Source organism: Somniosus microcephalus, chromosome 2 (genome assembly GCF_052327205.1).
Source record: "Somniosus microcephalus isolate GS21.2 chromosome 2, FLI_Smic_1.0, whole genome shotgun sequence".
NCBI lineage: Eukaryota > Metazoa > Chordata > Chondrichthyes > Squaliformes > Somniosidae > Somniosus > Somniosus microcephalus.
The window spans coordinates 123,411,194-123,427,721 of NC_140988.1; the positions used below are offsets into that span (position 1 = coordinate 123,411,194).

Genomic DNA, 16,528 nt, shown 5'->3' on the forward strand with positions numbered 1-16,528 from the left:
CATTGCAGCCTTGAATCTCGGCCTGGAGACCTGTACATCAATTCTGTTGGAAAGAACAACGGAGAGACCCCCATAGTTTCTACTAAATCGATGCAAGGAAGGTCAAATCAAAATGAACCTGTAAAGTGCTGCTCAGTACCCAAAACTCCTTCACACAGCATTGAATCTCTCCAGAAGTGTCTGTCTCTCAATGCGAGGTGCAAAAATGTCGCTGACAAAAAAAGGCAGGAAGCGGCCGCCTTTAAATAGCACTCCTCCAGTCCCTTCCCAACTACAAAACGTTCCCCACAACCTGTTGTTGCTAGCAGCAGGCGCCACTCAATATCTGGTACGGGGTGCTAACTGGGCGTTGCACACTCGACTAACGTCGCGATCTGTGGGCGCAGGAGATCATGGCGGTAGTGTTTAGCGCCACCGCAAAATGTCTGGTCAATTTCGCGAGCGGCTCAAACATCGCCGCACCCTAAGAGGGCGCTAACGGGAGGCGCAAAGCAACCGAATTTTTCCCGATGCGTTTCTGCCTCAGCCACCCTCTGGGCGAAAAAAGTTCTCAACTCGCCTCTAATCGTTCTACCAATTACTTTAAATCTATGCCTCCTGGTTATTGATCTCTCTGCTAGGGGAATTAGGTCCTTCTTATCCAATCTATCTAGGCCCCTCATAATTTTATACACCTCAAACAAGTCTTCCCCAGCCTCCTCTGTTCCAAAAACAACCCCAGCCTATCCAAACTTTACTCACAGCTAAAATTCTCCAGTCCTGGCAACATCCTCGTAAATCTCCTGTGTACCCTCTCTAGTGCAATCACATCTTTCCTGTAATGTGGTGACCAGAACTGTACGCAGTACTCTAGCTGCGGCCTAACTAGTGTTTTATACAGTTCAAGCATAACCTCCCTGCTCTTGTATTCTGTGCCTCGGCTAATAAAGAAAAGTATCCCGTATGCCTTCTTAACCACCTTATTTCTCTGTCCTGCTACTTTCAGGGATCTGTGGACATGCACTCCAAGGTCCCTCTATTCCTCTACACTTCTTAGTGTCCTACCATTTATTGTATATTCACTTGCCTGGTTAGCCTTTCCCAAATGCATTTCCTCACATTTCTCCGGATTGAATTCCAATTGCCACTTTTCTGCCCACCTGACCAGTCCATTCTACACAGTCTCTTCTACACACCTGACCAGTAATAATGGTCTAAACTAAACGCAAGCCTACATTTCGTTGTACTGCACTTGTGCACTAACAATGACAATAAAAGTTGATTTGATTTGATTTTGATTAATGCAGATTAATGAAATGATTAAAATGGGAGTGTGTCCTGCAGATATAATTTTTTTTTTTTATAAAAAAAGAGAAACACCACAGCACTCCAGTCTTCATTACCGGAAACACTTTTTTATCCGGCACCGACGGGACCTGCGTGGTGCCGGTTGATCAAAAAGTCCAGATTACAGAGGTATACTTACCAAGGTATGAGAGCCCCGTACACGGCCACAGGTGCAGGAGCCCCGGTTACATGGCACTTGTGCAGGAGTCCCGGTTACACGGCCACAGATCCAGGAATCCCTGTTGCATGGCCACAGGTGCAGGAATCCCGGTTACACGGCCACTAATATATAGTAAAACTTAATTGAACCTACTCCTGAATTTTGCCGGTTAAGAGATTTTTCCGGATACTTAGGTGACGGTTAAAAGAGAGTTTCCTGCACTATGAAAATGTACAGCAGTGTCCAGGCTTTTTTTTGGCCCTGAATGAAAAGCTATTGTAGCTGATGAACAGTTGGTTGAACGTTCAACACCATGACCACAGCTGCAGAAACAGAAGCAAAACTGTGTGCATTTCCATAAATCGGGTGTTTTCTCATTAAATGCAGTGCACAATTATTTCAACAAATGGGCCCCGTGAACATTACAAGTTAAAGCGTCCAATGAGGAAGGAAACAGAACTACATCAGAAGAAAGCAGTGTTCTTGTAAAAAGAAAAAGAAATTTTTAGCATTGTGTTTTTCCCCTCAGATTTTTAGAAAAAAACATAAATCTGTCCATGGATAAAACCTGGTCAACGCAGGACTCAACTATGCATGTGATTAACCCACAGCTGGCAGGAGACTAATGGGCAGATGTGCTTCTTCCATACACATGAACAAAAAAATCCCAAACGGAGTTTCTTTTTGCAATGCTTCTAACCGGCTTTCCTCTTACGGATTGCTGGCTACTTCTATTCGAATGGTTTGTCCAGCATAAATGTTATACCAGCCAGGAGATTTACAAAGGGCTGTTCTCAGCACTGTTCTGCCATTGGTGACTCAAAATCTAAGTTACCAATTAGGAAGTAGGAATAAGAACAGAATTTTGAAAAGCACCAGGGTCCTAAACACAAGTGAGTGGAGCATGAAAATGCAGTAGCCAGAAAAGTAGAACATGGAGGAGAGGGTTTAATGGGTTACCAGATATCCAGAGGGCAGGAAATATTTCCACAGGGGTATTTAGCTGTCTTAATATCTGTTCTGTTTATTAGCAAATTCAAACAAAAAAAGTGTAGTGTGGAAGGTTTACCTAGTGCTAACTACTTAATCACCATTTTTTACCCATTTTTGGACCATAGGCTCTGCTTATAAGAACGTAAGAAATAGGAGCAGGAATAGGCCACTTGGCCCCTCGAGCCTGCACCGCCATTCAATAAGATCATGGCTGATCTTGGGCTCAAAGCCACTGCCCCGCCCGCTCCCCATAACCCTTCACTCCCTTATCTTGCAAAGATCAGTCTATCTCCACCGTAAATGTATTTAATGACCCAGCCTCCACAGCTCTCTGGGACAGAGAATTCCACAGATTTATGACCCTCAGAAGAAATTCCTCCTCATCTCAGTTCTAAAAAAGGACAACGCTTTATTCTAAAACTGTGCCCCCACGTTCTAGATTTCCCCACGAGGGGAAACATCCTCTCTGCATCTACCTTGTCGTGCCCCCTCTGTATCTTATATGTTTCAATAAGATCACCTCTCATTCTTCTAAATTCCAATGAGTATAGGCCCAGTCTGCTCAACCTTTCTTCATAAGTCAACCCCCTTATCTCTGGAATTAACCTAGTGAATCGTCTCTGAGATGCCTCCAATGCAAGGTTATCTTTCCTTAAATAAGGAGACCAAAACTGTATGCAGTACTCAAGGTGTGGTCCCACCAATACCCTGTATAGTTGTAGCAGGACTTCCCTGCTTTTATACTCCAACCCCCTTGAAATAAATGCCAACATTCCAATTGTCTTTTTGATTACTTGCTGTAGCTGCATGCTAACTTTGTGTTTCATGCACAAAGACCCCCAGTTCCCTCTGACCTGTAGCATTTTGTAATCTCTCCATTTAAATATATGCGTAATCTTTATAACAAACTATTTTGTTTTTTTCTTGAGTGCATAAATAGGCCATCATAGTTTTAATAGATGACACCCAAAAAGATAAGGTGAAAATGAACGCAGGTTTACCTGAATTCATCGAGATTAGATAAATCATTTGCTATCTGGACTCACCACAGGAACATTCCAGGGATGAATGTATATAATTCAGAATAGTGAAATAATGCATCATTGTGATTACGGTAATAGATTAAGGATATAATGGTACAAGAAGAAATTTTATTACTACTTTAAACTTTGGTAATAATTGAGACAGTTTAAGGAACAAAATAGCAGTTTTATTGCTAGTTTTCCTTTCAGAAACCAGACACTGACAAATGAGAGAGATACACACACTCAAGCTCAGATAGACAAAGAGAGAGAGAGAGAGAGAGAGAAGGAAAGAAATTAAAAAGACAGCTTCATTATTTTCTGCAAAGGGTGAACCAGTGCATGAGCAAGCGGAAAAAAAAGTGGGTTTACAAAAATTATTCCAGAGCTTTTGTATTTTCTTCCAATAAAATTAGCTGTGCAAACACCTGTAAACGACAGCAAATTTAGAACAGAATTTAGTGCCAGAATGAATCTCTGTAAAGCCAGTTTGAGTCCGAATCCTAAATATTCCTTCATTAACATAGTTTGGATCTGAATGGCTATAGACAGACTCAAATGGAAGTGTGCTGTTTGTTCAAAATTTTCTTAAGCCAGTTCACTAGCAAAGCTTCTGGCGGAGATTTGGGCAGGTGTTGCGCACAGACTAGTGATGGAGGCAAAAAAACTGTGCGTCAATGAAATTTGAAGAGATGGATACAATTAAAGGAGAGCATCAGAATAGGATGATTAAAATTGTGAAAGCTCCAGGAAAGGCTTCTCAACACATGAACAGTCTTTGCCAAGTCTGATGGGTCAGAAGATTGATAAGAGAGAGACAGAAATGAAGGAAAAAGACACCCAAGCTGTAGGCATGAGTCTGCAGGAAAATGATGGAGCGACCCAGCACTTAATCCCATTTGATGGCAGCTCAATTGGAGGTGGTGCTGCAGGAAGTGGTTCCTCGGGTGTTGGTCCTTTCTTCCACTCAACACCACCATTCCCATGGGTCAGCACTGCGGGTATGCCTGCAAGGAGATGAAGCCCACTTTCAGACTACAGACAGCCCTTACCATCAATGAATGTGCCAGCCACGTGCTGCATAGTAGCTGGAGGTATCCTTGCAGCAGGTGGCACTGCCCTGCATCTGGTTCACTACTCAGACAGAGAAGGTAGGTCATTGCCAGGTTGGTGGGCCAAGGCCTGGAAAAATGGTTGGTGGCACCTTGGGTGAAGCAAATCAGACTTACATTTGATCACGCTGGCATCCTGGTGTGCCAAATATTTTCCATGCAGAGCTACTGAAAGCATATTATTATAATTGGGCTACTTCTAAGGTACCAAACATCATGGTTAGTCAGATATTTATATAACTTCATGAAGCAGCCGGTTCTGCTGTCCCAACCTCCTTTGGAAAGCGCCTCCAACATGGACTAATTGACTGCTAAACTGAGGAATATTCACTTGTGTCTATAGATGCTGGTACTGGCAGGTGGGCACAGAGCATCTTTCATGCAGCCTGGGATCTCTCTGAAGGTCCCTTCTTCCTCAAAGCATGACAAATAGGTGGATTTTGAACCAGGAATGGTAAAGAGGGATTTAAAAAAAAAAGTTTTCGTGAGTCTTTGTGCTAATTGCCAGCAGAACAAAAATTGTAATACACCAAAAAATGATTGAAATATGAAGGATTAAAGTTAATGATCTTGTTTCTTTAAGCCACCTATTCCTCAAAACCCTGGATACTCATTTCAACTGGATGTCCTTCAGACTCGATGCCCGGTGCAAAGGAATAAGCCATAAAACCTATTTAGAAAAAGACACCATTCTATGAAAGAATTCTGGTCTTATTAAAACAGGACAAACTGGGTCTGGAAATCTAGAAACCTGACTATGGAGAAACTGTGAAAGCATTCTGGCTATTGAGATAAGACAGTTGTTGACACTGAATCAATAACCTTATTGAAACAGAAGGTTAAAGGCTCCGGCAGGCTGAACCTTTCGGAATGAAACAATGGTTCACCCTGGCCAAGGTGTTCTAATTTACACTTCGTAAAGAAGCACACAAAAGTAAGAAACATCTGCCTTCGTAAAAATGACATGAAGTAAAAAACACACCTGCCGTAACACCGTTTTTTATGGTAAACTTAGAACACCGAGAGAAGAGACATAATTCTGTAATGCTACCAGCTGAGGTGACTAAGAATTGCAGGGGTCAGCAGAAAAATGACTAGAGATAATTAGCTTACATCAGCAGAAAACCTTAAAGGAAATACCACTGGAAAAGGGTATAAATAATGAACTCTCAAATGGGATAACAGACTCGCTTTTAAAGGGGCAAAGCGATTCTCGGCTTCAGAGGTGGCTCTAAGTCTCCAACTCTTTGTACTTCGGGGATCAAAGGTTTTTGATTTTGGTGGATATCCTGAATAGAACTTTAAGAACTGTAAAACTGTAGTGAAGTTAATATTTGAAAGTAAGGTTCTCTGATAATAGGATTGTAAGCTCTCTCTTTTTGGAACTGTTAATGTTACGATTGACTCACCAACTGTAAACTGCATGTCGGTTCTTTAATAAATCTATATATTTTTATAATTGTCTCACAAGACTTCTGTATCAAACTTGCGAACTCAATTTCTGTACACTCTTAGGTGAGGAGCTGCAGAATTCTGGGGCAGGTTTCCAGACCCTCATAATATCTGGAACTTACAGTCCAGCTAAACTTATTAAAAAAGTGCTATCTGGAGGACGGTAACATTTTTAGGTTGTTCCTTTCCTTTAGGGAGAGATAGTCCAGACCTTTAGACCCAATTAAGCGTCTTTAGGATTCGGCTACCTCAAACTTTAGTTGAAAGTGAACGTCTGAGAAATACGCCTGATCCGGGGTAGCCCTAAAGGGGCTAGGACTAGTAATTATCCCTTCACCGGCACATCCCAACAATGGCAGCATGTCGGTCCTGCACACCCAAACACACATTTAAACGAAGTACCCATCTGTTTGAGGCAGTAACTTCCAATGCTGCTGGTCCTACCTGCTAGAAATTATGCCGGGGTGGATACCCAGCAGGAAGGAACTCCTATTCGTTTTTTCTAATACCAGCCACCCAGTTTATATTGCAAAAATGGGTGGCCAGCAATGGAAAATACAGGCCCGAGTTTGGAAAGAGATTGCCTACAGCACTGCAACCAAACAAACAGGACTAGACAGCAGCAGCTCTAGGTGGGTTGAGTAGCCTGTAATAATGCAGTGAATGATGTAGTTGCAATCATGATGTGGTTTATAATCGCTTTCACCCAGAATCTGGAATAAAGCCAAGTTATACCAATTTTGGCTGGACCACAATGAGCCTTTAGCTTTTTTGTTTTCATTGTTCTATGATGAACACAAGAATGCCTTTAATACAGCGTGAACCAAACAGTGTTTGATTAATGTTAAACTGGTGCAGTGGCAGTCCCAATGACACTATTTTGATAAAACATGATTTTCACCACACAATTAGTCCAGAGCATGCAGCAAAAACAAACTTTCTTCCATACTCACCTAGCTCAGGTGCCTTGCTCAAGACAAATGCATATGCCCAGAATTTGCTGATCGGTCCATTGTAGAAGCCTTGGTCACATACTGATTGTTTCAAGCCGCTGGTCGTCAGGATGTATACCATGTATGCTCCAGTACGGACAGCACCAATAATACTTTGAGGAAATAAAGGACAACAAAATAATGTGGCATAATATTACTATAATGAAGATATTTAGCTATAGCAACCATATTTTTATTCAAAACTATGCAAATGAACACTTATCAAACATGAATGCTACAGCAGAATTTTTTTTAAAGCAACTGTATTTTACAATGTTTTGTATAATAAATGCACATTTTGTTTTAAACTGTTGTGGATCTTGTGTATAATGATTTCCATACCATATGAAATTAAGCAAGACACTTGCTGCCTCGGACAAAGAGGCTCTGAAATGATTTTGAAACTTGCAAAAGTCCACAGATTCAAGACCCGTTCGAATTAAGCTCACAAGTCAACTCATTGATTTGACTTTTCTATTCTTGCAGGTACCGATAGGAGGACTTCACTACACATTATCCTAGACATCTGAAACCAACTTTAGTCCCAGAATACAAGCAATGCCAAGTCTCTGGATTTTACATGCTCACTAAAAACATCACAACTTCACTGATTTTTGAAGTTCTAAACCATGTGTTAGTCTGTGGTTGAATGTGCAGTTTTGTGCTACAAATTTTTTTAAATATACAAAATTCACCCATTTCATTGGACCGGATTTTGCAAGAGTGTAAATCAAACAGTGGCCTAACTTGCCTATCGTTGGACACAGTCATAAGGTACAAGTTTTCAGCATTCTGGTTTTTATCTGGCATGCAGCTACAAATGGGAAAAGTTACACAAGCTGAAAATTAAAGTAAATTTAAAGTAAGGAAACAGGTGATTACCAATCATAGATCAACCAACCCGCTGGACCCATATGCTATGCTGCAACCCCGCCCCCCACCTCCCCAAACAAGAGCCATAGACTGGCTCAGTGCAGAACCATCTTAAGTAAATTGTTTCATTTCACTTACTTTGGACACTCCAATGGAAAACAGAATTTTTTTTGTTTACACAAGATCAAACGTATCACAGTAACTGGCAAAATGTTCAGATCAAAAGGTCCATAACCAGCACCAAGAGGCTGTTGCAAAAGTGAATAGGTTTTAGGATGTATAGCCAGGACAATTAAATGTAAAACTAGAAACATAGGCCTAGAAATTCAGTATAGCCACTTTTGGGGCGGTAAAGTCGGGCGGCCGCTAAAGTTTGCGCCCAGCGCAAAGTCGCGCCCCCTTCGCCGATATTCAGTCGCATCGCCCCAAGAGGTTGCTGCTGCGCTAAAACAGGCGATGCACGACTATCTTTAGGCGCTAAGCCGGTGGTGCTGAGCGATACCCCCGAGGCCGGGCGCAGCGCCGGGTTGCTGAGTGACGGCAGACACTCTGGCGCCGGTCAGCTCTTAAAGGGGGAGGGTGGATTTGTTTGCCTGCTACGCCCTGCACACTGCAGCCCTCAACCTAGGCCTGACCACTTCAGCTTCACCTGCACAACGCCCAGGGCTATGGAGAAGGCCAGGGAGAGAGCGCAGCGCTTCAGCGACGGTGACCTGAGGCTGCTGGTTGGCGGAGTGGAGCGCAGGCGCCATGTTCTGTTCCCAGAAGGTGGCAAGAGGCCGCTGCCCAGCGCCTACCAGAAAGCCTGGAGGGAGGTCTCAAACAGGGTGTCTTCCAACAGCGTGGTTGCCAGGACTCCTGTGCAATGCCGGAAGAAGTTCAACGACCTCACTCGGGTTGTCAGGGTGAGTACCCTTTCCAGTGTCCTCCTCATCCCTGCATGTGCACCTCACTTTATGGGCAAAGGGACCTGAAAGCCCTAATGGCCAGCCCTCATCCAGCAGCTATGGGACTGCCATGAAAATCACTTGCACATTCAGCACTTTACACACTGTACAAGCTATTCGACCATGGGAGGCAGTGCAGACAAGATCAGTGCTTCACACCGTACTTAGAGGCCGTTCTTTCTCTTGCAGGCCAAGGTGGCGCACAACTGGCGGAAACGAATTGACACCGGGGGAGGCCGTCCTGACGTAAAAGAGCTCTCCGACCTCGACCAGCGTGTGGAGCGCATTATGGCAGGCCGGCTGATTGGACCCGTCGCCAGTGGAGATGCTGACCCTGTTCTGGGCACCAATGGTAAGGGCATCACCTTTTTGACTTCGCTTGTTCCACTTGCGCCTCAGATCAGCATCCTTTGCCACTGTCCGACCAATGCAGTGAATGGCACCACTCATGCCTCCCTCGCTGCCGCCCTGTCCTCACTCTGAAGCTACTCTTGTGCCTTCCTGCTTTCAGATGGTGAATCGCCAGGTGAGGAGGCGGGCCCTCAAGCTGCCACTGTCAGCGCTTTGGAATACGAGGAGGAGGAAGAGGAAGCCGGCCCATCAGTGCCACCCTCAGCCGTGCCAGCCCATGGCGATGTAGGGGACACATCTTCCCTGGAGGGGAGCCGGGGGGGAAGGGTCGGAGGAGAGTGAAGCTCCGGGGCCCAGCGGCCTGCAGCAACGCGGGAGGGGTGGAGAAGCTCGGCGGACTTCTCCCCAGAGGGTGAGTGCGGCCTCCAGTCCTGCGACGGTCAGCGCAGAGGAGGTGCGGCTCCTGGAGGAAATGGCCGTCCAGGCTGAGCGCAGGCACAATGAGCTCATGGCTGCAGTGGCAAGGATGCCTGACTCCATTGAGTCTTTGTCAAGGAGTGTGCAGCAATTTGGAGCAGCACAGGCCAGGAGTCTACAGGACTTCGCGGCAGCACAGGCGTCGTTGAGCCAAGTGCTCAGTCGTGCCGTCCATTCACTGGCTGCTGTCATGCGGACACAGACCAGGGCCACACGGGCACTAACTGCTGCCACCCTCGCTGGATCAGCCAGGCATTGCCAGGGCACTCGCCGTGCAGCAGCAGCCCAGCAGTCTGTTCTTCAGCTGTTTGCTGCGCATGCTGCAGTGCTGGCCCGTGCGAGTGCCAATGTATCAGGCTACCAGCGAGCACCTGCGATCTGCCAGGTTGGCACCATTCCTGCAGCCGACACTGCCACTCCGCCATTGCAGCTGCCACGAGCCACTGGACAGACTGCTGCCGCCCAGCCAGAGTTGGAGCAGTCAGCAGCCGGCCACTCCAAGGCCAGAGCTGGTGCAGGCCGACCCCCAAGGGCATCTGCCGTCGCGCCATCTGCCCCTCAGCAGCCTTCCCCCAGCCTTGCTGCAGCCACTGGGCTCCCATTGAGGAGCTGCAGGGCGGGCAGGGGCCAGGCAAGGATGTGAAAGGCATCGCCCTCGCAGGGCAAAAAGTAGAAGGTATGCACAAATGCCTGGTGCTTATTGTAAGGCCGAGACTGGCGCAGTTGTGTTTTTGGTAAGGCCGAGACTGGTGTCTTTCTTTCTTTTTGTAAGGCCGAGACTGGTAGTTTTGTGTTTTTGGAGGGGGCTTCTCCACACGAGGATGTAATGTGGGAAGGGCAGAGGTTTGCAATAAATTATTGTTGTTAAATTGCAGTGTGCATGGTTTTTTTGTCAAGTCCTGGTTGCCCTGCTCGGCTGGGGGCTTGTGGAGCGGCTACATTCATCTGCTGACATTGGCACAAGCTATTCCCTGAGAGGGGGCCTAGAACCGACGTTCAATAAGCCGGCGACGGGCGGCCCTTGCACTTTCTGCCTCCCTCCTGTGCTGGTCCTCCTCCTGCTCCTGAGGTGGTCCTCCAATCTCTGGTGGCTGTGCCCGAGTCCTGCGGATAGCCAGGTTGTGCAGCATGCAGCAAACGACCACGAAATGGGAGACTCGCTCCGGCGAATACTGTAGGGCTCCACCGGAACGATCCAGACAGCGGAACCGTTGCTTCAGGACGCCGATTGTTTGTTCGATGATGTTCCTGGTCGCTTGATAGCTCTCATTGTATCCTTTAGCAGGGGTGCTGGGCGCACGGAGCGGGGTCATCAGCCAGGTACACAAAGGATAGCCTTTGTCCCCGATAAGCCATCCTCGTGGGTGAGGCTGTGCCTGGAACATGTCTGCCACAGAAGTCTGTCGCAGGATGAAGGCATTGTGGCTGCTGCCTGGAAAGCGGGCATTGACAGCTAGGATGAGCTGCCTGTGGTCACACACCAGCTGGACGTTCAGCGAATGGTAGCCCTTCCGGTTGCGGTAATCCTCGGCATTCTCCAGAGGTGCCCGCAAAGCCACATGCGTGCAGTCAATGGCGCCCTGCACCATGGGGAAGCCCGCGAATGCTGCAAAGCCCATTGCACGCTGTTGCTGCTTGGCAAGGGCGATGGAGAAGGAGATGAACTGACGTCTCCTTTTGAAAAGGGCATTGGTCACCTGGCGGATGCAGCAATGCACGGCGAACTGGGAGATGTTGGCAATGTCCCCAGTAGCAGATTGGAAGGAGCCGGTGGCATAGAAGTTGAAAGCCACCGTCACCTTCACTGCCACCGACAGACGTCCTGTTCCTCAGCTGTGGCATCAGATCACCGCCAAGCAGGTGGCAGATCTGTGACCACCTCCCTTCTGAATCGCAGCCTCCGAACACACTGCTCGTCAGACATGTTGAGATAGGAGAACTGCTGGCAGTATACCCTGGGTGGGTAAGGCCTCCTTTCCCGACGCCTGTTGCCCCCTCTCCGTCTAGCCAGGGCTGCCACTCTCTCACGGCGTCTGTGGGCCCTTTGGATGTAATTGAGAAAGCCAGCGTTTACACCCATTGCAGCCCCCATAATATGCTGGCAAACAATGAGATGTCAATGAAGGCAAAGACAAGTGGAAAGCTGTGGCCTGAAGCCACAAGTACCTGTCCGAGTGTTGGGCCAAAGCAGAAAGCTCTCTACCTTGGTCTCTCTCCAAAGATCCGTTTCTCAAGAAGGATTGCTGCGAAATGGCAGCCTTTTATAGTGCAGGAGGAGTGCCCTTTAATTTGCGCCCCCTGCATCGACTGAGCACCGTTCCACTCTAACAGTTGCTCGGGGTGCCAGGCGCACAATGGGGCGTCGCGACTGAATTTCCGGTTGGGGGCGCACAAAGGGCGTTGCACGAGGAAATGACGTCATGATCTGCGCGCGCAGCTGAGCGTGCGCAAAGACTTTGCGCCGCCGCTAAATCTCTAGTGAAGTTGGGGCGAGGCGCAGATCGCGCTGCGCCCGGCCGCTAGCCGCCTAGCGCCCGACATCTACCCCTCCTAAGGCGCTAACGGCTGGCGCAACCAACTGAATTTCTAGGCCATAATCCTTTACTTTGTACAAGGCTTTAGTCGGGCTGCATCTAGAATTCTGTGCTTAGTTTGGTCTCCTCACATGGTGGAGGCCATCGAGGACCTAGAAAAGGTTCAGAGGAGGATCACACAATTGATATCTAGTTTAAGGCCCCTTAGTTATCAGGGCAGGCTTGGAGAACTAGGGTTTTTACTTTGGGATGGATTGATGGTGCATGTAGGTTGCACCATAGTGGGATGGGACAGGCTTGATGGACCAGCTGGTCCTTTCCTGTCCTTTTTTGTATGTTTGTTCATAATGTATAATATTTATTACTATATTGTATGATGTGTGCTTTTTTTTTTAAACAAAAAAATGGGCTCCTGGAGATACAGAATGTATATTGCAGACACTTCTGTTGCATGCCCCGTACTCAGATGATGCACAGCAGTCACTAAGAACGACAGCAGCACTTCTACCTGCGTATCTGCATGCTATTAAAGAGAAGCAGGAACTATACAATGCAAAAAAAAGTATTGGTCTTTATTATTATTTATTTTATTTTTTTTAAAAAGATTGACCTAAATTATTGTAGAAAAATGGCAAATATTTTTATTTCCAGATGATTACATCTAGTTATGTGTTGAGAGAAAGAGATGGTTTAAGCAAAACAACGCTACACAAATAAGCCTAAAACATGCATTGGGTTGTAACTAGCAGTCTGTTTTGAGAGACACATCAGCTGGGATTCTAGAAGCAAGGTAACAGCATATTACTGTACAATGGTATCCTTGCAATATAACTCATTTATATATAAAAACCTGTGTGGTACTATAAATATACTATAATATTCACAGGTGTGGAATTGATCACAATGACAATGCCCACCATATCTATTAGGCAGTGATGGCTAAATAATCGACAAATTTATTACTTTACAGCAGAAATATGTTGTACTTGCTGATTTTTATTGGTTTGAAAAATTTGAATCTACTTGTGTCAGTGCATGTTTAGCCTTCCACAAAAGTTTTCTGTGAGGGCAGTGGGATTATTTTTTGGAACTATAAATTCAAGCCTTGATACAGCATGGAAGAGATTTAAAATTTTCAGGCAAAAATTTTCAGGCAAAAATTAAGTACAAGCTCAACAGGGAGAAAACGGCTTTGATAAATAAACTATCATGCAAATGTCAGGTTGACAACAGAGGCAAATAAATTGCCTATTACTTCACTTTCAGCATGTTGAAACAAATTGTGTGCTGTCTTAGTTATAAATACTGTGCATTAGTGTACCCCATGAAAATGAGACATGCTTCAGGCAAGTACCTACATAAATTTATTTTTTTCAGTACAATTACAGAATACACTCTATCCAAAGTCTACCTTCCAAATACAATAGAACCATACTTAATTATCATGTTGAAAATACAATTCACTTAAATGGAATCTACTAACCTTTGACCAATAAATTCATACCACAACCAACCAGCCAATTTGCCACTGAATGTAGTGGGAATTCCTAAAATTCTCAGAAGCAACTAATAGACAGTAAGATAATAGCTCCACAATTGGTTTGTGTAGGCGCTTTCAATTATATTGTAAATCGAGTCTGGCTGCATACAAACAACTTCTCCCATGCTGTACAATGCTCGTAAAGACAATCGTTTTGTTTCCTTCTGCACCAGTTACTGAGCTTCAAACAATTTAATCTATAGCCTACAAAATGTGATGTTCAACCTTCAGGGAGCTTCTAGTCTAGATTCTAAAGTATATGCTCAATTTGCTTTATTTCAGATCAGACTTTGTTACTAAGGGAACAAAAGTTATGTATCCATGTGCCTATGGGCTATGAACACAAGTTGCAAAACAATAAATAATACAGACACATACACCAGTACAAATAAGTATAAAAGTTTGGTTAGTGTTGTGATGTTTGTTAAACAATATTAAAATATTCAAGTTAATAACTAAATTGTGTGAACTTTGTTAGACTAAAAGATTAAAGGTGGATCGTTTTCCTTTAATAGTTAAAATTGGTCTAATGTAAATGGATACAGCAAATCGAAGCATCAGGAGAAAAAATAAAGGTAAATAGCATCTTTCACAGGGAGCTTGGATTATTTACGAAAAAGAAAATACTCTCTAGCAGAGCCAAGTTAATTCGAAGATGATTGAAATGCTTCCCTACACAAAACCCTTTCCGCGAATGCGTGAGGTGCTCATGGACTTCTTTGGCTCTAAGATTGAGACCATCCGTTCAGCTGCCTCTGCCACTTCCCTTCCTTCCCCTAGCCCACTGGGCCAAACTTCCTCTAAGGTTCCCCCTGCCCTAGCCCTGAACTCACATCTTTCTCCAGTTTCTCTCCAATCTCCCCTCATGATCTCGCCACGCTCATCTTGGCCACGAGACCCACTTCCTGCTCCCTTGACCCTATTCCACCAAACTGCTGACCATCCATTTTCCTTTTCTGGCTCCCATGTTAGCTGACATTGTTAATGGTTTCTCTCTCCTCAGGTACTTCCCCCCTCTCCCTCAAATCTGCCGTCATCATCCCTCGCCTTAAAAAAAACCCTTGACCCCTCCGTCCTTGCAAACTACCATCCCATCTCCAACCTCCCTTTCCTCGCCCAAGTCCTTGACCGTGTTGTCGCCTCCCAAATCCGTGCCTATCTTTTCCACAACTCCATGTTTGAATCCCTCCAATCAGGTTTCAGCCCCTGCCACAGTACCAAAATGGCTTTCATCAAAGTCACAAATGACATCCTTTGTGACTGTGACAAAGGTAAACTACCCCTCCTCGTCCTTCTCGACTTGGCTGCAGCCTTTGACACGGTTGACCACTCCATCCTTCTCCAACTCCTCTCCACCGTCGTCCAGCTGGGTGGGACTGCACTCGCCTGGTTCCAGTCTTATCTACCTAATCGTAGCCAGAGAATCACCTGCAATGGCTTCTCTTCCCGCTCCCGCATCGTTCTGGATAAGCAGAAATTTTCTCCAATTAAATATCGGGAAGACCGAAGCCATTGTTTTCGGTCCCCGCCACAAATTCTGTTCCCTAGCTACTGACTCCATCCCTCTCCCTGACATCTGTCTGAAGCTGAACCACACTGTTCGCAACCTTGGTGCCATATTTCACCCTGAAATATGAGTTTCTGACCACATAGCCACGGCCTAACTAAGACCACCTATTTCCACCTCAGTCACATCGCCAGTCTCCGCCCTTGCCTAAGCTCATCCGCGCCTTTGTTACCTCAAGACTTGACTATTCTAACGCACTCCTGGCTGGCCTCCCACATTCTACCCTACGTAAACTTGAGGCCATCCAAAACTCGGCTGCCCGTGTCCTAACTCGCACCAAGTCCCTTTCACCTATCACCCCTGAGCTCGCTGACCTACAGTTAAGCAACACCTCAATTTCAAAATTCTCATCCTTTTTTTTCCAAATCCCATGACCTCGCCCCTCCCCATCTCTAAACTCCTTCAGCCCCCCCAGCACCAGCACTGCCCCCCCCCCCGCGCCCCCACCCCCGAGATATCTGTGCTTCTCTAATTCTGCCCTCTTGAGCACCCCAATTATAAATCGCTCAACCATTGGTGGCCGTGCCTTCTGTTGCCTAGGCCCTAAGCGCTGGAATTCCCTGCCTAAACCTCTCCACCTCTCTTTCCTTCTTTAAGACACTCCTTAAAACCTACCTCTTTGACCAAGCTTTTGGTCATCTGCCCTAATTTCTTATGTGGCTCAGTGTCAAATTTTTTGTCTTATAATACTCCTGTGCAGTGCCTTGGGATGTTTTACTACATTAAAGGCACTATATAAATACAACTTGTTGCTGTTGAATGCAAATTTGATGGTTGAGATAAAAAAAATAGATCAACAGCTTAGTCCATGGATAATTCTCATTCCTTTTCACACTGTAAAACCAGTCAGTCAATGAAATCACTATGCAAATAAGTCCCTTTGGCCGACGATCAAACCTTCAGCCCAATGATTAGTAAATAACAAATTATTTATTGCTTTGCTAATTCCAAGTTGGGCACATTAGATTGAAAGCACAATTATTGCACAGAGGATATTAAAAAAAAAAACTAATTAAAGCAGCACAATTGCACAAACTCACAATTTATGTGATTCAGTAACAGTAATAGTTGGCGCTTGACCAATCAAGTACACCATTTAAAAATATTTCAATGACACTTTTGATGCAATTACTGGTTAAATATTATTTCTTGGCTCACAGGAATCTCGGTAAGTGAAAGGAA

At 45.5% G+C, this 16,528-nt stretch overlaps 1 protein-coding gene across 2 annotated transcripts in view; it reads right to left on the minus strand.

The window, feature by feature from the left end:
- The window catches only part of elovl6 (ELOVL fatty acid elongase 6), a 156,549-nt gene that overhangs the window by 16,293 nt on the left and 123,728 nt on the right, over nt 1-16,528 (minus strand). For both annotated transcript variants that reach the window (XR_015072487.1, XM_085962214.1), the window contains exon 3: nt 7,019-7,170. Coding sequence is in view for 1 of the 2 variants with exons in the window: in XM_085962214.1 (XP_085818340.1) it covers nt 7,019-7,170 (152 nt within the window). In the remaining variant the exon portion in view is untranslated. The remainder of the gene's footprint in view (nt 1-7,018; nt 7,171-16,528) is intronic.